Raw genomic sequence first — 23,527 nt, 5'->3', positions numbered from 1 at the left:
AGGAAAAAAAGAAAGAAAGAAGATAAAGTAAAATAAAATAAGATAAAATATAATAAAGTTATTAAAATAAAAAAATAATTATTAAGAAAAAAAAGAAAAGAAATAAAAAAATTTTAAAAAATGGACGTATAGAACCCTAGGACAAATGGTGGAAACCCTAGGACAAATGGTGGAAGCAAAGCTATACAGACAAAATCTCACACAGAAGCATACACATACACACTCACAAAAAGAGGAAAAGGGGAAAAAAATCATAAATCCTGCTCTCAAAGTCCACCTCCTCAATTTGGGATGATTCGTTGTCTATTCATGTATTCCACAGATGCAGGGCACATCAAGTTGATTGTGGAGATTTAATCCACTGTTTCTGAGGCTGCTGGGAGAGATTTCCCTTTCTCTTCTTTGTTCTCACAGCTCCCAGGGGCTCAGTTTTGGATGTGGCCCTGCCTCTGTGTGTAGGTCGCCGGAGGGCGACTGTTCTTCGCTCAAACAGGACGGGGTTAAAGGAGCCGCTGATTCGGGGGCTCTGGCTCACTCAGGCCAGGGCGAGGGCAGGGCACGGAGTGCGGGGTGAGCCTGCGGTGGCGGAGGCCAGCGTGACATTGCACCAGCCTGAGGCGTGCCGTGCGTTCTCCCGGGGAAGTTGTCCCTGGATCCTGGGACCCTGACAGTGGCGCGCTGCACAGGCTCCCGGAAGGTGGGTGTGGACAGTGACCTGTGCTCCCACACAGGCTTCTTGGTGGCAGCAGCAGCAGCCTTAGCGTCTCCTGCCCATGTTTGAGGTTCGCGCTTTTAGCCGCGGCTCGAGCCCGTCTCTGGATCTCCTTTAAGCAGCGCTCTGAATCCCCTCTCCTCGTGCACCAGGAAACAAAAAGGGAAGAAAAAGTGTCTTGCCTCTTCAGCAGGCCCAGACATTTCCCCGGACTCCCTCCCGGCTAGCCGTGGCGCACTAACCCCCTGCAGGCTGTGTTCACACGGCCAACCCCATTCCTCTCCCGGCACTCCGACTGAAGCCCTAGCCTCAGCTCCCAGCCCCGCCTGGCCCAGCAGGTGAGCAGACAAGCCTCTCGGGCTGGTGAGTGCTGGTCGGCCCTGATCCTCTGTGCAGGAATCTCTCCCCGCTTTGCCGTCCGCACCCACCCCTGTTGCTGTGCTCTCCTCTGCGGCTTCGCAGCTTTCCCCCTCCGCCAACTGCTGTCTCCGCCTGCGAAGGGGCTTCCTAGTGTGTGGAAACCTTTCCTCCTTCACGGGCTCCCTCCCAGAGGTGCAGGTCCCATCCCTATCCTTTTGTCTCTGTTTATTCTTTTGCCCTGCCCAGGTACGTGGGGGGTTTCTTGCCTTTTGGGAAGTCTGAGGTCTTCTGCCAGCTTTCAGTAGGTGTTCTGTAGGAGTTGCTCCACGTGTAGATGTATTTCTGCTGTATCTGTGGGGAGGAAGGTGATCTCCACGTCTTACTCTTCCGCCATCTTCCCGGAAGCTCTGTGCTCTGATCTTTGATAATTCCTTTCTTCTGTTAACTTTCAGCTTAGTTTGTTCTTCTATTTCTAGCTTATTTGAGATCTTTCTTGTTTTTTAATGTAGGCATTTATTGCTACGTCCCTCTGGCAACTGCTTTTGCAGCATCCCACATGTTTTGATATGTTGTCCTTCCATTTTCGTTTGTTTCAAAATATTTCTTGATTTCCGTGTTGATTTCTTCTTTAACCCTTTGTTGTTCGGGAGCATGTTGTTCAATTCCACATATTTTCAATTTTCCAGCATTCCTCCTATTATTGATTTCTAGTTTCATATTTCTGTGGTTGGAAAACATAGTTTTTATGATTTCAGTCTTCTTAAATTTGCTAAGACATGTTTTGTGATATATTACATGAACCATCCTGGAGAGTGTTCTGTGTGTGCTAGAGAAAATGTGTATTCTGCTGCTGTTGGATGGAATGTTCTGTAAATGTCTGTTTGGTTTATTTGGTCCAAGGTATCATTCAGATCCCTTATTTCCTTATTGATTTTCTATTTGAACGATGGATCAATTATTGAAAGTGAGGTATTGAAGTCCCCTACTGTTATTTCATTGCTGTCTATTTTTCCCTTCAGATCCATTGATAACTGTTTAATGTATTTACGTGCTACAATATTGAGTGTGCATGAGTTTACAATTGTTATATCCTTGTGATGAATTGACCCTTTTATCATTATATAATGACCTTCTTGTATCCTGTTACAGTTTTTTACTTAAAGTCTCTTTTGTCTGATATAAATATAGCTACCCCTGCTCTCTTTTGATTTCCATTTGCTTGAAATACCTTCATCCCTTCACTTTCAGTCTGTGAGTGTGCTTAATGCTTAAGTGAGCCTCTTATAGGCAGCATGTAGATGGGCCTTGGTATTTGTTGTTGTTGTTGTTTTTATCCATTTAGCTTCTTTGTGTCTTTTAATTGAAGAATTTAAAACATTTATACTTAAAGACATGATTGGATAAAGACTTACTATCACTAAATTTTGATAATGATTTCTGATTGTTTTGAAGTTCCTTAGTTTCCTTCCTCCTCTCTTGCTGTCTTTCTTTGTTAGTTGATGATTGTTTTAGTGGGTTGCTTTGATGCTTTTCTCTATATTGTTTGTGTATCTAATTTTTGCTCTGTGGTTACCATGAGGCTTTCATAATGTATCTTATAATCTTCTATTTTAAGCTTATAACAACTTCAATTGCATAAGAAAGTTTTACACATTTACTTGCCCCCCACAGTTTATATTGATGCCTCACTTTTCATCTTTTTATGTTATGTGTCTATCAACATAATATTATAGCTGTAACTATTTTCTTTTTTTTCCTGTCAGACAAAATGTATTTTATTTTTTTATGCTTCTTCAAAATTAACATTTTTTTTATTAAAAATTTTTTTATTGAAATATGGTTGATTTATAATGTGTTAGTTTCAGGTATACAGCTCAGTAACTCATATATGTATAACTGAGTTATATATATATATTCTTTTTTATAATATCTTCCATTATAGGTCATTACAAGATATTGAATATAGTTCCCTATGCTATACAGTAGGTCCTTGTTGGTTATCTATTTTATATAGAGTAGTAGGTATATTTTAATCCCAACTCCTAATTTATCCCTCCCCCCTTCCCCTTTGGTAACCATAAGTTTGTTTTCTATGTCTGTGAGTCTGCTTCTGTTTTGTAAATAAGTTCATTTGTATCATATTTTTAGATTCCACATATAAGTGATATCATATGATATTTGTCTTTCTCTGTCTGACTTACTTCACTTAGTATAATCTCTTGGTCCATCCATATTGCTGCAAGTAGCATTATTTCATTCTTTTCATGGCTGATAAATATTCCATTGTGTGTGTATGTATGTGTATATGCATGTATGTTATATATATGTATGTGTGTGTGTGTATATATATATATATATATATATATATATATATATATATATCTCACACCTTCTTTATACATTCATCTGTTGATGAAAAACTTAGGTTGCTTCCATGTTTGCCTACTGTAAATAGTGCTAAAGTGAACAGTGAGGTGCATGTATCTTTTCAAAGTATGGTTTTCTCCAGATATATGCCCAGGAGTGGGATTGTAGGATCAATAATATGGTAGCTGTATTTTTAGTTTATTAAGGAACCTCCATACTGTTCTCCATAGTGGCTGTACCAATTTACATTCCCACCAACAGTGTAGGGGTGTTCCTTTTTCTCCACACCCTCTCCAGCATTTATTATTTGTAGATATTTTGATGTTGGTCATTCTGACTGGTGTGAGGTGATACTGGTGTGGTGTATTGTATTTTGATTTGCATTTCCCTAATACTTAGCAGTGTTGTGCATCTTTTTATGTGCCTTTCCACCAACTGTATGTCTTCTTTGGAGAAATGCCTTTTTAGACCTTCTGCCCAGTTTTTGATTAGGTTGTTTGTTTTTTTGATATTGAGCTGTATGAGCTGTTTGTATATGTTGAAAATTAATCCCTTTCAATCATATCACTTGCAAATATTTTCTTCCATTCTGTAGGTTGTCTTTTTGTTTTGTTTATGGTTTCCTTTGCTATGCAAAAGCTTTCAAGTTTAAGTAGGTCCCATTTGTTTATTTCTGTTTTTATTTCCATCACTCTAGGAGACGGATCCAAAAAGGTATTGCTGCAATTTATGTCAAAGAGTATTCTGCCTAAGTTTTCCTCTAGGAGTTTTATAGTATCTGGTCTTATTTTTAGGTCTTTAATCCATTTTGAGTTTATTTTTGTGTATAGTGTGATTAGTCTAACTTCATTGATTTACATGTGGCGGTCCAATATTCCCCTGCCACTTGCTGAAGAGACTCTCTTTTCTGCAGTGTATATTCTTGCCTGCTTTGTCATAGATTAATTGACCATATGTGCATGAGTTTATTTCTGGGCTTTCTATTGTGTTCCATTGACCTATGTCTGTTTTAAATGCCAGTATACTGTTTTGATTACTGTAGCTTTGTAGTATAGTCTGAAGTCAGGGAACCTGATTCCTCCAGCTCCGTTTTTGTTTCTCAAGATTGCCTTGGCTATTCAGGGTCTTTTGTGTTTCCATAAAAATTAAATTTTTTTTGTTCCAGTTCTGTGAAAAATGCCATTTGTAATTTGATAAGGATTGCATTGAATCTGTAGATTGCCTTGGGTAGTATAGTCATTTTGACAATATTAATTCTTCCATCCAAGAACATGGTTTATCTTTCCATCTGTCTGTGTTGTCTTCGATTTCTTTCATCAGCATCTTATAGTTTTGTGAGTACAGGTCTTTTGCTTCCTTTGGTAGGTTTATTCCTAGGTATTTTATTCTTTTTGATGCAATAGTAAATGGGATTGTTTCCTTAATTTCTCTTTCTGACCTTACATTGTTAGTGTATAGAAATGCAACAGACTTCTGTGCATTAATTTTTGTACCCTGCAACTTTACCAAAATCATTGATGAACTCTAGTAGTTTTCTTGTAGCATCTTTAGGACTTTCTATGTATAGTATCATGTTATCTGCAAATAGTGACAGTTTTACTTTTTCTTTCCCAATTTGTATTCCTTTTATTTCTCTTTCTTCTATGATTTCCATGGATAAGACTTCCAAATCTATGTTGAATGAAAGTGGTGAGAGTGGACCTCCTTGTCTTCTTCCTGATCTTAGAGGAAATGCTTTCAGCTTTCCACCATTGAGTATGATATTACCTGTGGGTTTGTCATATATGGCCTTTATTATGTTAAGGTATGTTACCTCTATGTCCACTTTCTGCAGAGTTCTTATCATAAATGGATGTTAAATTTTATCAAAACCTTTTTCTGCATCTATTGAGATGATCAGAAGGTTTTTATTCTTTGATTTGTTAATGTGGTATATCATACTGATTGATTTGTGAATATTGAAAAATCCTTGCATCCCTGAGATAAATCCCACTTGATCATGTATATGACCCTCTTAATGTATCGTTGGATTTGGTTTGCTAGTATTTTGTTGAGGATTTTTTCATCAATGTTCATCAGTGATATTGGCCTGTAATTTTCTTTTTTTGTGATATCTTTGTCTGGCTTTGGTATCAGGGTGATGGTGGCCTCATGGAATGAGTTCGTAAGTATTCTTTCCTCTGCAACTTTTTGAAATAGTTTCAGAAGCATAGGTGTTAATTCTTCTCTAAATGTTTGATAGAATTTGCCTGTGAAGCCATCTGGTCCTGGACTTTTGTTTGTTGGGAGTTTTTAAATCACAGATTCAATTTCAGTACTTGTAATTGTTCTGTTCACATTTTCTATTTCTTCCTGGTTCAGTCTTGGGAGATCATACCTTTCTAAGAATTTGTTCATTTCTTCTGTGTTGTCCATTTTATTGACATATAGGTGCTTGTAGTAGTCTTTTATGGTCCTTTGTATTTCTGTGGTGTTGGTTGTAACTTCTTTTTCATTTATAATTTTATTGATTTGGGCCCTCTCCCTTTTTTTCTTGATAAGTCTGGCTAAAGGTTTATCAATTTTGTTTTTCCTTTCAAAGAACCAGCTTTTAGTTTCATTGACCTTTCCTATTGTTTTTTAGTCTATTTCATTTATTTCTGCTCTGATCTTTATGGTTTCTTTACTTATACTAACTTTGAGTTTTGTTTGTTCTTTTTCCTCTAGTTGCTTCAGGTGTAACGTTAGGTTGTTCATTTGAAATTTTTCTTGTTTCCAGAGGTAAGCTTGTATCTCTATTAACTTCCCTCTTAGAACTGTTTTGTTGTACCCCATAAGTTTTGGATCGTCGTGTTTTCATTTTCATTTATCTCTAGGTATTTTTTTATTTCCTCTTTGATTTCTTCAATGATCTGTTGGTTGTTTTGTAACATATTGTTTAACCTCCACCTGTTTGTATTTTTTGAAGTTTTTTCTTGTAGTTGATTTCCAGCTTCATAATGTTGTGGTTAGAAAAGATGCTTGATATGATTTCAGTTTTCTTAAATTTACTGAGGCTTGCTTTTTGAGCCAGCATGTGATCTATCCTGGAGAATGTTCCATGTGCACTTGAAAAGAATGTGTATTCTGCTGCTTTTGGATGAAACACTCTATAGATATCAATTAAGTCCATATGGTTTAATGCATCATTTAAGGCCTGTTTTCCTTACTGATTTCCTGTCTGGATCATCTGTCCATTGATGTAAGTGGGGTGTTAAAATCTCCCAGTATTATTGTGTTACTGTCGATTTCTCCCTTTATGTCTGTTAACATTTGCCTTCTATATTGAGGTGCTCCGACATTGGGTGCATATATATTTACAATTGTTACATCTTCTTCTTGGATTGATCCCTTGATTATGTAGTGTCCTTTGTCTCTTGTCCTTCTTTGTCTCTTTAAAGACTTTAGTCTTTAAAGTCTATTTTGTCTGATATAAGTATTACTCCTCCAGCTTTCTTTTGATTTCCATTTGCATGGAATACTTTTCCATCCCCTCACTTTCAGTCTGTATGTGTCTCTAGGTCTGAAGTGGGTCTCTTGTACACAGCATTTATACAGATCTTGTTTTTGTATCCATTCAGCCAGTCTGTGTCTTTTTGTTGGAGCATTTAATCCATTTAAATTTAGGTAATTATTGATATGTATATTCTTACTGCCATTTTGTTAATTGTTTTGGATTTGTTTTTGTAGGTCTTTTTTCTTCCTTTCCTCTTTTGTTCTCTTGTGATTTGTTGACTATTTTAGTGTTGTGTTTGGATTACTGTTTCTTATTTGTATATATATCTATTATATATTTTTGGTTTGTGTTTACCATGAGGCTTTGATATAACAGTCTACATATATGCATGATTGTTTTAAATTGATGATCTCTTAATTTCAAATGTATTGGAAATATCCAGCATTTGTACTTTCCTCCTCTCACGATTACTGGTTTAGATATCATATTTGTGTGTGGATGATTTCCTACCTTTATTGTATGTTTGCCTTTATTAGTGTGCTTTCCCATTTCATAATTTTCTTGTTTCTAGTTGTGACCTTTTCTTTTCTGCCTACAGAAGTTCCTTTAGCATTTGTTGTAAATGTAGTTTGGTGGTGCTGAATTCTTTTAGCTTTTGCTTGTCTGTAAAGCTTTTGATGTCTCCATCGAATCTGAACGAGAGCCTTGCTGGGTAGAGTATTTTTGGTTGTAGGTTTTTCCCTTTCATCACTTAAAATATATCATGCCACTCCTTTCTGGCCTGCAGAGTTTCTGCTGAAAAATCAGCAGATAACCTTATGGGGTTTCCCTTGTATGTTATTTGTTGCTTTTAAAATTTTCTCTTTATCTTAATTTTTGTCAGTTTGATTACTATGTGTCTCAGCCTGTTCCTCCTTTGCTTGATCCTGTATTGTACTCTCTGTGATTCCTGGACTTGGGTGACTGCTTCCTTTCCCATGTTAGGGATGTTTTCAGCTATTCCCTTTTCAAATATCTTCTCAGGTCCTTTCTCTCTCTCTACTCTTTCTGGGATCCCTATAATGTGAATATTGCTGCATTTGACATTGTCCCAGAAATCTCTTAAACTGTCCTCATTTTTTTTCATTCTTTTTTCTTTATTCTGTTCCATGGCAGTTATTTCCACCACTCTGTCTTCCAGCTCATGTATCTCTTCTTCTGCCTCATTTATTCTGCTGTTGATTCCTTCTAGCGTATTTTTCATTTCAGTTATTGTATTCTTCAACTGTTCAGTTCTTTATCTTTTCTAATTCTTTTTTAAAAACTTCTTGTAACTTCTTACTCTGTGCATCCACTATTTTCACAGGATCTTGGATCATCTTTATGATCATTACTTTGAATTCTTTATCTGGTAAATTGCCTGCCTCCATGTCACTTAGTCGTTCTTTTGGGGTTTTATCTTATTCCTTCATCTGCAACATATTCCTCTACTGTCTCACTTTTTCTAAACCTTCTATTTGTGTTTTTATGTATGTGGAAGGTTAGCTATGTTTCTCCAGCTTGGAGAAGTGGCCATCTGTATGGGATGTGCTATATGCCCCAGTAGTACTCTCTCATCACCCACGGGCCAGGGACCAGCTGGCCCCAAGGTAGATTCTGAGCTGTGTTTGTGAACTCAGTTCCACAGGCTGTGGGACTGTATATTTCTTGCTTCTGGTGTCTGCCCCCTGGTGGGTGAGGCTGGTCTAGAGGTTCCTGCAGGCTTCCTGGTGGGAGGGACTGGTGCCTGCCCACTGGTGTGTGGAGGTGTTTCTTGGCCCTCTGGTGGGCAGTGCCATGTCAAGGAGAGTGTCTAGAGATGGCTGTGAGCTCAGGAAGTCTTTAGGCAGCCTGTCTGTTGATGGATGGGACTGTGTTCCTGCCCTGTTGGCTGTTTGACCTGACGTTTCCCAGCACTGGAGTCTAGAGGCTGTTGAATTGGGCCAGGTCTTGGTGCTAATGTCCAAGCAAGATGTCAGCCTTCAGATGGGTACTCCCAGGTGTGTTCACCTCCAGCTTTTATGTCCAAAGAAAACCTCAGTTGCCCTCTGCCTCCTCAGGAGACCCTCCAAGGCCAGCAAGTAGGTCTGCCCTAGGCTCCTATGAAGTCACTGCTTTTGCCCTGCGTCCCGGTGCATGCAAGACCTTGTGTGTGTCCTCCAAGAGTAGAGTCTCTGTTTCCCCTCTGCTTTTTTTTATTTTGTTTTATATTGGTGTATAGCTGGTTAACAATGTTGTGTTAGTTTTGGGTGTACAGCAAAGTGATTCAGTTATACATATACCTGTATCTATTCTTTTTAAAGTTCTTTTCCCATTTAGGTTATTACAAAAAATATTGAGCTATACAGCACTTTTTTCATTCTAATTTCTAATTTCTTTCTTTTAATTCTCCTCTGACTGGATAATATCAAACTATCTGTCTTCAAGCTCACAGATTCTTTCTTCTGCCTGATTGAGCATACTGTTGAAGCTGTCTATTGCATTTTTCATTTTATCCATTGTATTCATCTTCAGAACTTCTGTTTGGTTCATTTTATTAAAATTTCTGTTTCTTTGTTGAGTTTCTCATTTTGTTCATGTATTGTTTTCCTGAGTACATTGATTTGTCTATCTGTGTTCACTTGAATCTCATTGAGCATCCTTAAAATTATTATTATTAATTATACACACAAAAATTCAGGCTGGTTTTTACCTATAAAGGAACAGGAGGGGCTGGGTTGGATTAGAAAAGTATGCACAGGGGCTTTTGGAGTTCTGGTTATTTGGTTACATAGAGGTTCACTTTATAATAATTGAACACTATGCAGATATGCATTTTTATACTTTTCTCAATGTTCACAAATGTCTAAAATATAAAACTTTTATGAGTTTTAAAATTGTACAATGATGTTAAATTATACATATCCTTTTGAAGCCCAATGTTATTCAGATTTTTGATTTTGGGCTTTATCTGGCTTGATACATGTCAATCTAATTTACTCATTTTCATTGCTGTCTAGGATCATATGCATAAGCCAGAGTTTACACTTTCATTCTCTAACTGAGCAAGCGTTATTTCATGTTTATGTTTTGCAATTAAAACAGTACAGTATGGGCTTCCCTGGTGGCGCAGTGGTTGAGACTCCACCTGCTAATGCAGGGGACACGGGTTCGTGCCCTGGTCCAGGAAGACCCCACATGCCACGGAGCGGCTGGGCCCATGAGCCATGGCTGTTGAGCCTGCGCATCCAGAGCCTGTGATCCGCAACAGGAGAGGCCACAACAGTGAGAGGCCCACATACTGCAAGAAAACAAAACAAAACAAAACAAAAAAACAGTACAGTAGAGAAAACTTGGTACTTTCCTCCTTATGCTCGGACGAGAAGGTTTCTAGTAGAGTCAAATGGACTTGAAATTGCTGAGTCACAAGGACTGTACATCTTCAACTCCGTTAGATCCTGTCAAATTGCTCCTGGAAGTAATTGCATCATCTGACCCTCAGAATAATTCCTGGTTCCTGCATGTTCCCCAGTATTTGCTATTACCAAACTTTTCAGCCTTTGCACATATGCTGGCTATGAGATGAATCCCCTTGGTGTTTTAACTTGCATCTTCCCAGTTACTAGTAACGTTGAGCATCTTTTCTTGTGTGTCTTGACATTTCTGGATCCTCTTTCATGAACCATCTGTTCTTATCCCTTGCCCATTTTCAATTGAGCTGTTTCTCTTTTTCTGATTGGCATGTAGGAATTCTTTATATTTTGAATTCTTTTTCAGATAACTCACAGATCTCCATTTCTTTGGGGTCAGTTATTGGAGTATTATTTTGTTCCTTTAGTGGTATCACATTTCCTTACATTTTCATGTTTATGATTGGTTTGTATTGATGTCTGTGCATTTAAGGGTGCACTCACCTCTTCCATTCTTTTTGGACTGGCTAGAGTAGTGAAAGACTTTCACTTGGAGGTAGCTTTAAAAGGCACCAGCTGGGTGGGATGCAGTATCCTTGGTTCCTGGGGAGGCACAGTGGTGTAGTCTCCATGCTGCTCCATTGGCAGACATTGCCATTGGCCAGACTGTGGGTGTCTTCTGTGACCAAGGCTGCAGAGGACCTGCAGGTGGCAATGGCAGATAGGGCTATTGGAATCTTCAGAGGCTAAGGCTACTGGGGTCTTTCTGTTCTCACCCCTTATTTTTTTGCCCATGGGAGGATGTTCTACCTGAGGAGATCCTTCGCAATGCCTGGTCTGGCATGCTGACACATAGAGCCCTCAGAGCTAATGCCCGAGGATCCAGTGCACATGGAACTAACACAGAACCTGGGTCCTAGAGCACAGGTGTACTTACTGCAGCTATATCACTGGTTTCTAGGATGTGGGCATGTGTAGATATCCCATGGAACCAGTACCTGGGTCTCAGGGACTCACCACTGTGACTCTGGCTGGTAGGGAGAGAGCAGAATGCAGCAGTTCCACAAGCCATGGGATGACAAGGTACAATGGTGGCTTGAGCCCAGGGGCCAGGGTACAGTAGTAGCATAGCCTGGGGATGGTGGGTCAAAGTTTCAACTCTGGCCCCAGGGGGAAGTTGCAGGAGAGCAGTAACACAGCTCTGGTAGTAGTCTGTTAAAGCTGTATGTTGGGATCCAGGGACCTGGGCACAGGGCAGTGGCAGCACAGTCCTGGCATTGATGGTCAGAGCTGTGACCTGGAACCCAGGGGATGGGGCTCAGGGAAGTGGCTACCTAGTCCCAGCTATCATGTGTCAGAGCCCTAACCTGAAACCTGAGGGGAGAGCTCAGGTCAGTGGTAACACACCTGGGAATGATGTTTCAAAGCGTTGATCTGGGATGGGGGTTGGTGGAGAGCTCAGGGTAGAGGTAGCCTGGTTTCAGCAGTGATGGGCCAGAGACACAACCTGGAATCCAGAGTTCAGGGTTCAGGGCAGTGGAGCCCACCTCAGCAATGACAGTTCAGAGTCTTGACCTCAGATTGGGATGTGTGGCCCAGGGCAGCAGCCGCATCCCATACAATGAAGACCCAGAGCCACAACCTGGAATGCAGTGGGTGGGTCCCAGATGGCAGCATCAGGACCCTGATAATAGAGGTCTAAGAGTGACTTGGGACCCAAGAGATGGGGCTTAGGGCAATTTTAGCACCACTGGCAATGATGATTCAGAGCCTTGTCCTGGAACCTGGTGGGTGGGACTCAGGGCAGCAGCAGCAAAGCCTGGATAATGGCAGCCATAGTGTGACTTATAACCAAGGAGGCTAGGCCAGGGCAGAAGAGGCTTTCCTGGTGAAGGTGGGACAAAGCCTTGACTGTGGCCAGGGGAGGGTGAAGAGCAGAGGCAGCTCCAATCTCGTATATGGCAAGATGCTGTGGCATCTGATTTCTAAGAGTGGGGCACAGCAGCAGCTGGGGACCCTGAGGGCAAGTCTCACCTCAGTGACAGCTCCAGGGAGTAGAGATGCAGAGGGGGCCACTCCATTTCATCAACTGACATCAGAATCAGGAAAGACTGTGGGAGACCTCTGTAGCAAAAGCTGCAAATGTCCACAGTGGTGAGGCTTGCTGGGGTTCTCCTGCCCTCCTTCTCCCTGTGTGGTGAACTTCCTCAGAGGTGATTCTTCCAGGTGCAGAGAAGGTCCTGACTGGGAGATGAGGTGACATAGGTAGCATGCTTCCTGTACTTTTCTATGTGGCCATCCTTGATTTTTGAGCTTCTCAGGTTTTTGCTACTGCTTCTTTGTTTTCTAGAGCTTTCCCTTAGCTGTTTTCTTCAGTTTGTAGTTATTTATATTTCTTACAGATTTGTGTGTGTGTGTGTGTGTGTGTGTGTGTGTGTGTGTGTGTGTGTGTGTAAGGGGGAGATGAGCTTTGAGACCTCTCCATCTTGTTGACATTACCTTCTGCATAGTAATTTTGGATTTTCTTTATTTTTAAAATCTGTTCTCCCCCAGGAGATATACAGTATTAGGGAAAATGCCATCCTTTTTTTTTTTTTTCGCGGTATGCGGGCCTCTCGCTGTTGTGGCCTCTCCCGTTGCGGAGCACAGGCTCCGGACGCGCAGGCTCAGCGGCCATGGCTCACAGGCCCAGCCGCTCCGCGGCATGTGGGATCCTCCCAGACCGGGGCGCGAACCCGTGTCCCCTGCATCGGCAGGCGGACTCTCAACCAACTGCGCCACCAGGGAAGCCCGCCATCCTTTTAATGAAGTAAATTTATCCTCTCTTTAGGTTGTTTTATGAACTGTATCAGCAACTCCACATCTGTGCCTCTTCTGCTTCCCCCTGACAAACACATCAGGGTCCTTCCTCAATGTAGTTGAACTAATACTATTACTTATTACTTACCCTGAACTTAATCACTTGGTGAGCTTAACTTTTCCCATAGCATAGAAGTGCATGTCTTTCAAAGGTGTCTCATTACATTTTCAGGAGTTTGGGGGAAAAGGAATGATCAACCTCAATGTATGTTGAGCTTTGCCATTTACAAAGCAATTTTATGGTTTATTATCTTATTTACTTATTTCTTCCGAAAGCATTATAAGTTGGGCAATTATCTCTTTCATATGCAAGGAAATAGTTCACATGATCAGCTAGTGGCAGATTCAGGACTAAAACCCTGTTCATTTGACCCTAGTTCTTTGGATTTACCACTATTCCATTTTTAAGACTAAAAAAATGACTAAACTTGCCTAACCTATAGATACTGTATTAGTAACATCATTTTCATTTTAAATGATGCATTATTAATATCATATTTAGTCCAGCCAGTAATGACAGATGTAAGGCAAAACAAGCATGGTTATTGCATCAGTCTCATCAACTTAATAAGCATGTGGCTTTAAACAATCACTTTCTTTTGTTGGTGTCTTAGGTTGTCCATCTGTAAAATGAAGGGAAATAATTATATGGTCTCTAAGGTCCTCCATAATCCTGACATACTATGATTCTCTGTTGTTCCCCCAGACTATTTTGGATGGGTCCAAACTACAGAATCTTCAGCTTGTTGCACTTCAGTTATTTAAGAAGAGAGAGTTCTAACTTGGGTTCTAGATTAAACAAGATTCCAGCTCCCCCTGCAATAATTGACCACATAAGAAGAAAAATTTATCAGGAATCAAGTGCAAAATCATAGAGAAATCTATTGAAAATTGATTTGGAATGATATTTAGCATTAATTTTTGACTTAAAATTTAAAAGTTATTAGTGAAGAGTGCTGCTCTCAACACAGAGTCAGAAAAGGATGGAAATGCATCATCAAGGAAATTATTATTTCAGTAAGAGAGGCAGCACAGTATATTGGCTTTATATTCAGGAATTCTGGATCCAAATTTTAACTTTTCCATTAACAGTCAGTGTGGTTAAAACTTATGTTCAGGGACTTTACAATTCCCATCTATAAATCCACCTGGAGTAGATATCTCTGAAGCCCTTTATAGCTTGGTATGACTCTGTGAGGATTCTACTTTTTATCCCCTTCCAGTAATCAAAAAATTGGCTTTTCATTCAATTCATAGACTTATTTCCCAGAAATCAAACTAGGCTAACCAGGGTCAAGATTCCCCGCAGTGAGAGTTAAGGGAAAATGAGAAAGAGGTTTTCACAAAATCAATTGAGCTCCTGTAGCCTCTTTCCCCACAGCCCATGTAAGATGGATTCAGAACATTGGTGATTAGGTCAAACGTGAGCCAAGACCTGACAGGGTGTCTGTTTTTATCTCTTCAGCATATTGATGTCAGTTAGCTCTGCACTACAGTTTCCTTCTTTCTTCCCCCTTCCAAATGAGGTATCTGTATCACTTGTGGTACTCTTCACTAAACCAGCCAATCACCTCTAGTCTTCACTGGTTTCCAGTGCTTCTTGACCAAAGCTTTCCTTATGGCTTTGGCTGATGGGGGTGCCAATATTTTGTTGTGACTATTTACATTTGAATTATGCATTCAAGTACATAAGCTACTATTTTACAAAAGAGAAAACAAACTTTGAATACTTCTAGATATTAAGTCTGGAAATTTTAATGTATTATTTAATATTGATACAACATATCAGTGAAGTTATTTTAATTTTAAAGATGAGAAGGCTATTACTAGAGGTGTTATGTGACTTGCTTAAGGTCACTCAGCTAATAAATTCAAATTCATGTCTCCAGACTTTTTAAGCCTAGGTACCTTTTTCATTCCACGTGTATCTATTTTATCATTTGAGTGTCTCAGAACATCTGTAAGCAGAGGAGAGATTACCTTGTTTTACCTTTTTTTTCTGCTCTGTTTTTTTTCTATAGGCACACAGTTGATGCTCATCAAAGATGCATTGAACGATTATGTGAATTGAATTAGGTTTATGAACTAAGGAATTTGGGTTCAAAATGACTTTTCAAAGTTTATCAGCCAGGGAGTGGCAGTTTAGAGTAAGAACTATTCAATTCAGATGTTCCTACTATTTTGGCGGGAAGACATATTGACTGCCTCTCAAGATTCCTTCTAACTGTTAACCGGTCTCTTATTGCCCCGATTAACTGGATGCTATGAATAGTTATTATATATCTATTCATGGCAACCTTCTGGGTCCAAAGTAAGAATGGGTAAAACTGAGACCTATAGGACTATAATTTGCTTAATTGTCTACTCCAAATCACGAATACAGCTGGCACTAGGATGTAGGATTCCTGACTTCTAGATTATTACTTGATTCTACACCATGCTTCTTGACCCTTGCTAACAGCCATTTCCTTCACTATATCTCTCTTTCCCCAAAACTACCCAGGGCCTTTCTTTATTTCTAGCCCCATCAAACCACACCAAGCCCCTCCTCATAAAGTGAAAGCATTAGTCACAGCCTCGGCCTGATTAGGTGATTAGTAAAGTGCCTACTGCTTGGAAAGGCTTGCAGAAGGCATCCACACTGGATAAGCAGAAGGTAGCTGAGGGTCTCTAGAAAATCAGAAAATTTGGATTATAGTTCTATCTCTGACCCTCACTAGCAATACGACTGTGGGCAAATTTGGTGTTCTCTCTGAGCTTATTTCCCCATGTATGAAATGAAAGAGATTAGGAATCTCTTAAGAGTTCTGGTAGCTTTAACATTTAATGGACTGCTATTGCTTTGTTGCCCTATCTCCATAGGGTGAGAGGTAGGTAGATTACATGTAATTCAAAGGTCTTTCTGGGTCTGTTGTCCTGTGAACCTGTATTTCTCTAGGCTAGAAAAGGGGTAAGTTAACAAAGTTTTCCTTTTTTTTTTGGAGGCCCTTTTGTTCATGAAACAAAATGTGATAAATCAACTTTATGCCATGTATTATTCCCACAGATATCCTGTCCAAGATTTCTACTGGTGTTTCTCCACTGCTGGGTTGGGGCTGGACTGTATGTTTGGCTCATGCCAAAGTGCTTGCTGGTTTGGTTGTGGTACAAAGCTATTTAATTGGCCCAGTCTACTGATTGACATTTTCTTCAATTAAAGTGTTAGACATTTAATTGTTTGCTATTAAGAACTATTATTTTGTGTCTCTTTTTCTTCTACCGCCTCAGACTCTCTCCGAAGCACGCTCCAGATATTCCTGATGACAGCACTGACAACATCACTATATTCACCAGAATCTTGGATCGTCTTCTGGATGGCTATGACAACCGGCTGCGACCTGGGCTTGGAGGTCAGTTATTGTTTGAAGATCTTCTTGGCTATTGTCATCTAAAAAGATTCTTAAGGTACCTTCAATAGTGTCTTGATCAATGAGGTTAGTGTAAAGCTGAGTTTCTTCCCTCTGAGCACTGGAAATTAGTTCTAATCCTTTATTTCAATGGTCAATCTCTCTGATCTGGTTTTGGAAGGTTCCAAATTTCACTTAGGTAAATGCATATAGGGTATTAAACCACAACATTTGGTCACACCCATTTCTGGTAATAAAATACCAATCGCTGCCTGGATGGCAGGTGTGTCCCAGGAACAGCTGGGAAACATGTCTTTGTTCTAAAAACCCTGAGCACATATCAGCCTGATATTCCAAAGAGGAGAAATATGATGGCTAGATGGGATCTCAGTTTAGTATGATCAGCAATATGATCGCAATGAAGTAAATGCATTATAATACCTCATGGACCATATTGAAAGGGCAAGTATGCCAATGTATTTGTTTTTTTCCTGAACCATTTGAGAATTAGATGCAGATATCATAACCCTTTATCCCTAAATACTTCAGTGTGTATTTTCTTAGAACAAAGAAGTTATTTTATAAAATTACAATGAAATTATAAATTCAGAAAATGTGACCTGACATAATACTATTTTCTAATCTGTAGTCCATATTCAACTTTTGCCAATTATCTACATTTATTATATGATATTCTATTGTAATAAAACCCTTTCCTCCTCTTTAGTTAATTAGGTAACTATCAGCATGAATAGATGGATTCTTATTTTATTCAATGAAATGTAATCCATTAATATTATTATATATTATTATCTATTTTGATTACAATGTTTGTTCATAATTCCCTGTGTTTGCTTAGTGGGAGCTTATTCAAGCTGACTTTTGATATATTCTCATTTTTGAGCACTTTTTGGCATAACAGTATATTCCAGACTTAACTTGTACTCTCCCTCATTCAGCCTTATAATCAATCATTTTTTCCAAGAAGAAACAGGATCTTTTTGTGTGGGAAATTATGTTTAAAATCCAACTTCTGTGTGCTAGATATTTTCATTGCTACTGGGTGTCATTTGCTTCTAGGACCTTTCAGTGGACAGAATTGAGAAAATAGAAAATTACATATATACATATACACACACCTGTATATATTCGTATATATATATACATATAGACATATATACAAATATGTGTATAAATGTAGACATATATGTGTATGTGCATGTGTAATGAGTCTATACTGATACCACTAATTCCAATTGAACAAATTATTCTTCATTGATTTACTAATTTGTTTTATTCTACAATATACATAAAATAGTGAATAGTGTTGGAATTACTATATCTATACCACTATAATAAACTCACTTATTAATTAAAGATATGTTTGCATGGTCTTTTTTTGGTGTTGTTTGTTTTTAGACGAAGGCTATATGGCTCTTGCTTTAGTATAAATAATAGATTGGAACAGGGCAGTATTGCAGGAAGAGAAGACCAGTCAGAAATTGATTTCAGTTGTCCAGAATGAAGGTGATGATTGTGGGAATGTAGAGAATTTGGTGACTGATTAAATTATGGGATTAGGGGGAAAGGGAGGAGAAAATGATAACCTCTAAGTTCCTGGTTTAGATGACTAAGTGGTGCCATTTTCTAAAATAAGGAATATTGGAGTAGGAACAGTAGTATTTTGTTTTATTCTGTTTCTTTTGGAGTTTGGTTGGAACAAAGAAGGTAGGGGAAGGAGTTGGAAATTAGTTGTAGACATGCAGAGTTTGAGTACCCATGAAAAATATGCATGGATCCTTTTGTTCTGGCTAACATGGAGTAACAGGAACAAGATTTATCTTCTTAAAAGACAACTAAGAAATGAACAAACATAGTATATAGTAGTTATCAGAAATTGAACAAAGGCAGCACAGGACAGTGATTCTTGAAAGAAGTAAAACAAACAAGCTGAGCCGTAGGATTATATCACCTTACTGCCTCGATAAATTTCAGGATGCAGTGTAGGGAGGGAGAATCCACATAGTGCCTGGTGGACTCCCTCAGTTGATGAGAAAGAGTTTTGAATTTGGGGTGGCCAAGATGGCTAAAATTTGTAGGGCAGAGAAGAAGCAAGAGGTGCATGGAGAAGTGAGAGTTGTGCAGAGGGAAAGATCCAGAAATCTGCTGAGAATTTCCCTCAAGTTTTCAGGTAAGTACTGCTCAGCTCATGCATATAAGGAAACAGCCCAAGGTTGAGGAAAGGGCCACTGGACAACAGCAGATGGAATAATAGGGTTGGGAATATCTTGTGTTCCTACCAACCAGAGTGGAAAAACTTGCAACATATGGGGTTAGGGTAGGGTACTCAGAAGAATATGGCTTCAGTGGCATGGCAAAACCATCTCCAAACAAAGGCTGTTCTGGTCCCAACTAACAAAGCTTAAAAGCAAGCTTGAAAAGTAAATATCAAAATGTTTTCAGAACATTATCTCAGAACAAAGTTTAAGAATATTTACACAAGGTGAATGTACAATGGCTGTTATGTAGTCAAAAATTACCAGACATGTAAAGAAGCAAGAAAATACAACCCCAAAAGGCAGAATAACCAATCAATAAAAACAGATGCATAAATGACACAGATGAATTAGTAGATAAGTATATTAAAATAGATATGTCTAAATTCCATATGTTCAAAAGTAGAGGAAAATATGAGTATGCTGAGTAGAGACATGTAAGTTAAAAAAACAAAAACAACTTGAACTTCTAGGTATAAAAAGCACAATATCTGAGGTGAAATATATACCAGATGAGACTAACAGCAGATTAGACATTGAGGAAGAAAAGATTGATGAGCTTGAAGACATAGCGATGGTAGCTAGCAAAAATGAAACACAGAGGGAAGAAAAGACTGAAAAAGTGAACAGGACATCAGTGCACTGTGGGATAGCTTCAAGTGGCCTAATATAAGTGTAACTGGATTATCTGAAGGGAGAGGCAGAAAATGTCTTTGAAGAAAATCTAGTCAAAAATATTCTAAATTTGATGAAAATTATAATCTGCCCAAACCAGGTTCAACAAACAAGAAACATGAAGAAAATTACACCAAGGGAAATTATCAAATTGCTTAGAACTAGTGATAAAGAGAAAATCTTAAAAGCAAACATAGTGAAACAGAACATTTATATACACAAGGAAAATTTTACAAAGACAGCAGGCTTCTTGTCAGAAACAGGGAAGCAAGAAGGTAGTTAGCAACAGCTTTAAAATACTAAAAATGTCAATCTAGAATTCTGTACCAGAGATAATATATTTTAAAAACATAAGTAAAATAAATACATTTTCTGACATATAGAGGCTAAAAAATTCATCACCAGCAAGTCTGTACTGCAAGAAATGTTAAGGGAAATGTGTCAGGCAGAAGGAAAATGATGCTAGATAGAAATACGGATCTATAGGACTTCCCTGTTTGTCCAGTGGTTAAAACTCCATGCTCCCAATGCAGGGTGCCCAGGTTCAATACTGGGTCAGGGAACTAGATCCCTCACGCTGCAACTAAGAGCCCATATGCCAGAACTAAGACTTGGTGCAGCCGAATAGAATAGAATAGAATAAAATTAAAATAAATAAATAAAATTAAAATGGATGTATAAAAAGGAAGGAAGAGCAAGAAAAATGGAAAATATGTGGGTAAATATGTCTCCTTTTTTCTAAATATCTTTAATAAATAACTACCTAAAGCAAAAATAATAACATTGTGTTGTGTGGTTTATAATGTATATGTGAGGAAAATGTATGACAACAATAGCACAAAGGCCAGAAGGTGAAATGGAAATACACTGCACATGATGTGATATGATATTATTACTTGTAGGTAGATTGTAATAAATTAAGAATGTGCACTGTAGAACTTAAAAATTATAGCTAATAAAGCAAGAAAGTTTATAAAATGGATAATAAAAACAATAGGAAGGCAGAAAAAGAAAAATGTAACAAAGAATAGATGAAACACATGGAAAACCAATAGCGACCATATTAATCATCACATTAAATATAAATAATCTAAACATCTATTTTAAAAGGCAGAGATGGTCAAAATAGATAAAAAGAAAGACCCACAATTGGTCCCTGAGAGAAACCCACTTTAAAGACAGACAGAGAAAGACAAATATATGATACCACCTATATGCAGAATCTAAAAAAAATGATACAAATGAATTTATTTACAAAACAGAAACAGACTCACATACTTAGAGAACAAACTTAAGGTTTTGTACCGGGGGAAAGGGTGGGGGAGAGGGTTAGATTGGGAGCTTGGGATTGACATGTACACACTACTATATGTAAAATAGGTAACCAACAAGGACCTACTGTATAGCACAGGGAACTCTGCTCAATATTCTGCAATAACTGAAATGGGAAAAGAATTTGAAAAAGAATAGATACATGTATATGTATAACTGAATCACCTTGCTGCACACCTGAAACTAACACAACATTGTTAATCAACTATGCTCCAATATAAAGAGAAAGAAAAGAGTACATAACAATCCTAAGTATTTATGCACCTAATCATAGACATGAAGCAAAAACAGGAAACTGAAAGGAAAAAGAGATGATCTATAATTATAGTTAGAGATTTTAACACTCCTCTCTCAATAAACAATATAACGAGTAGACAGAAAATAAGTAAAGTTAGCAGAAAGACAAAACATTGTCAACCAACTTGACTTAATTGTCATTTGTAGAACACTCCAACAAACAGCAGCAGAATACACCTTCTTTTCAACTGAACCTACAACATTTACCAAGATAGACCATATTCTTTGTTGTAAAAATATTAAAAGAATTCACAGTATACAAAGTATGTTCTCTGGCCAAAAAGAATAAAATTAGAAATTAAAAACAGATATATCTGGAAAATCTCCAAGTACTTGCGAACTAAATAATATACTTCTAAATAAAATATAAGTCAAAGAAGAACTCAAAAGAAAAATTTAAAACCTTTTCAATTAAACAAAATTAAAAACATGGTATAAAGTAGTGCTAAATTAAAGAAAACTTATAATACTAGATAACTGTGTTAGAAAAGACTAACCTTAAATCAAGTCCCCATGCCTGGGGTTGACAGCAGCTCCAGGTATCATCTTGCCTTTTCCAGCATGGACCACTGCCCCATGAACCAGATCAAGGACACTTCAGGGCACAGTAACCTCAGCAGTGCCATGCCCAAGTTAGAGTCTAGATTCCATGAATGGGGGCTGGGAGGATGAAGGGATTTCCTACCGCTCAGCCAAACTTGCCCAGAATTTAACCATAGCAATAGGTAGCTTGCTCTAGGATGAGAAATGCTGGGGTCTTGCCCCTCCCAGGAAGATAGCCCTCTAAATGGGAGCTGGGAGAAGAGAGAGCCCTGTGTTCTTTCTGGGCTGCACCAGTCTGGAGTACAGTTTCCTTCAGACTGATCTGGGAAGGGGGAGGGTGGGAACAGTTCTTGTTTGAAATATTCTGGACTCTTGATTTCCTTACTGAGTTTTAGTAGATTTTCTTTAATAAATAGTTTACTTTTCTTTTGTTGTATGCCCTTAGGACCATTTCCAGAAACTTTAAAAATTGTAGTTTTTAAAATACATTTTGCAAGTTTCACTGAGGAGCAAGTCTGCAGAGCTCGTCATGCTTTCATGCCAGAAATGGAATTTCTAGTAACATTTTTTAAAGATTTCATCAGATTATATACCTAGATGATTATGTCATATGAGAAGAAAGTTTTAATTCTTCCTGTGCTATATGGATGCACTGGTATTTTTCTCTTATTTTAGTGCACTGACTAGACCTCGCATATAATGTTGAACAGGAAAGATGAAAACAGACACCATTGTCTGTTTTTGATCTTACAGAAAAAGCTTCCAGTCTTTCACCACAAAGTATGATGTTAGGTGTAAGTTTTTCTTAGATGCATTTTATCAAGTTCAGGAAGTTCTCTTCTACTCTGGTTTTGAAAATTTTTAACGAGAATGAATATTGCAGTTTTTCAAATGCACTTGCTGTGTCTACTGAGTTGATTCTATGTCTTTTAAAAAATTTTGTTAATATGGTGAATTACATTGATTTTCAAATGTTTAAACCAACCTTCATTCTCATGATAAATGCCACTTGTATATTAATTACTTTATATTATAGATAGGTTTGAGATATGATAGTATAAGTCCTCTGGCTTTGTTCTTCTTAAAGATTGTCTTGGCTATTCTTGGCCCTTTGTATTTCTAGATAACTTTTAGAACCAGCTTATCATTTTCTAATAAAATCTGGAATTGACTTTGCCTTGAGTCTATAGGTTAACTTGAGGAATTTAAAAACTTATAATACTAAACCTTCTAAATGATGAACATGATACATTTCTCCATTCATTTTGTTCTCCTTTAATTTCTCTCAATGTTTTGGCATTTTCATTTTAGACGTCTTGCATATTTTTGATTAATCAATGCCTTGAGACTTGATTTTTATTTATTCTTTTTTTATTTTTTATTTTTTGCGGTACGTGGGCCTCTCACTGTTGTGGCCTCTCCCGTTGCAAAGCACAGGCTCCGGACGTGCAGGCTCAGTGGCCATGTCTCATGGGCCCAGCTGCTCTGCGGCATGTGGGATCTTCCCGGACTGGGGCACGAACCCGTGTCCCCTACATCAGACTCTCAATCACTCTGCCACCAGGGAAGCCCCTTGATTTTTATTTTTAAATTTTGTTACTGCTGTGTAGAAATATGATTAGTTTTATTATTTTTTAAAATTAATTTATTTATTTTTGGCTGCACTGGGTCTTTGTTGCTGTGTGTGGGCTTTCTCTAGTTGTGGTGAGTGGAGGCTACTCTTCGTTGTGGTGCTCAGGCTTCTCATTGTGGTGGCTTCTCTTGTTGCCGAGCATGGGCTCTAGGCACCTGTGCTTCAGTAGTTGTGGCATGCAGGCTCAGTAGTTGTGGCTCTTGGG

The 23,527-nt window shown here is 38.4% G+C and overlaps 1 protein-coding gene across 1 annotated transcript in view; it reads left to right on the top strand.

The window, feature by feature from the left end:
* GABRA3 (gamma-aminobutyric acid type A receptor subunit alpha3) overlaps positions 1-23,527 on the top strand; it is a 156,189-nt gene that overhangs the window by 10,849 nt on the left and 121,813 nt on the right. The window contains exon 2 of the mRNA XM_007452130.1: positions 16,448-16,569. Coding sequence (XP_007452192.1) covers positions 16,448-16,569 — 122 coding nt within the window. The remainder of the gene's footprint in view (positions 1-16,447; positions 16,570-23,527) is intronic.

Source organism: Lipotes vexillifer, unplaced genomic scaffold (genome assembly GCF_000442215.2).
Source record: "Lipotes vexillifer unplaced genomic scaffold, Lipotes_vexillifer_v1.1 scaffold1081, whole genome shotgun sequence".
Classification (NCBI taxonomy): Eukaryota; Metazoa; Chordata; class Mammalia; order Artiodactyla; family Lipotidae; genus Lipotes; species Lipotes vexillifer.
Note: the sequence above shows the minus strand (reverse complement) of the source record. Positions and strands in the feature narration are given on the sequence as shown.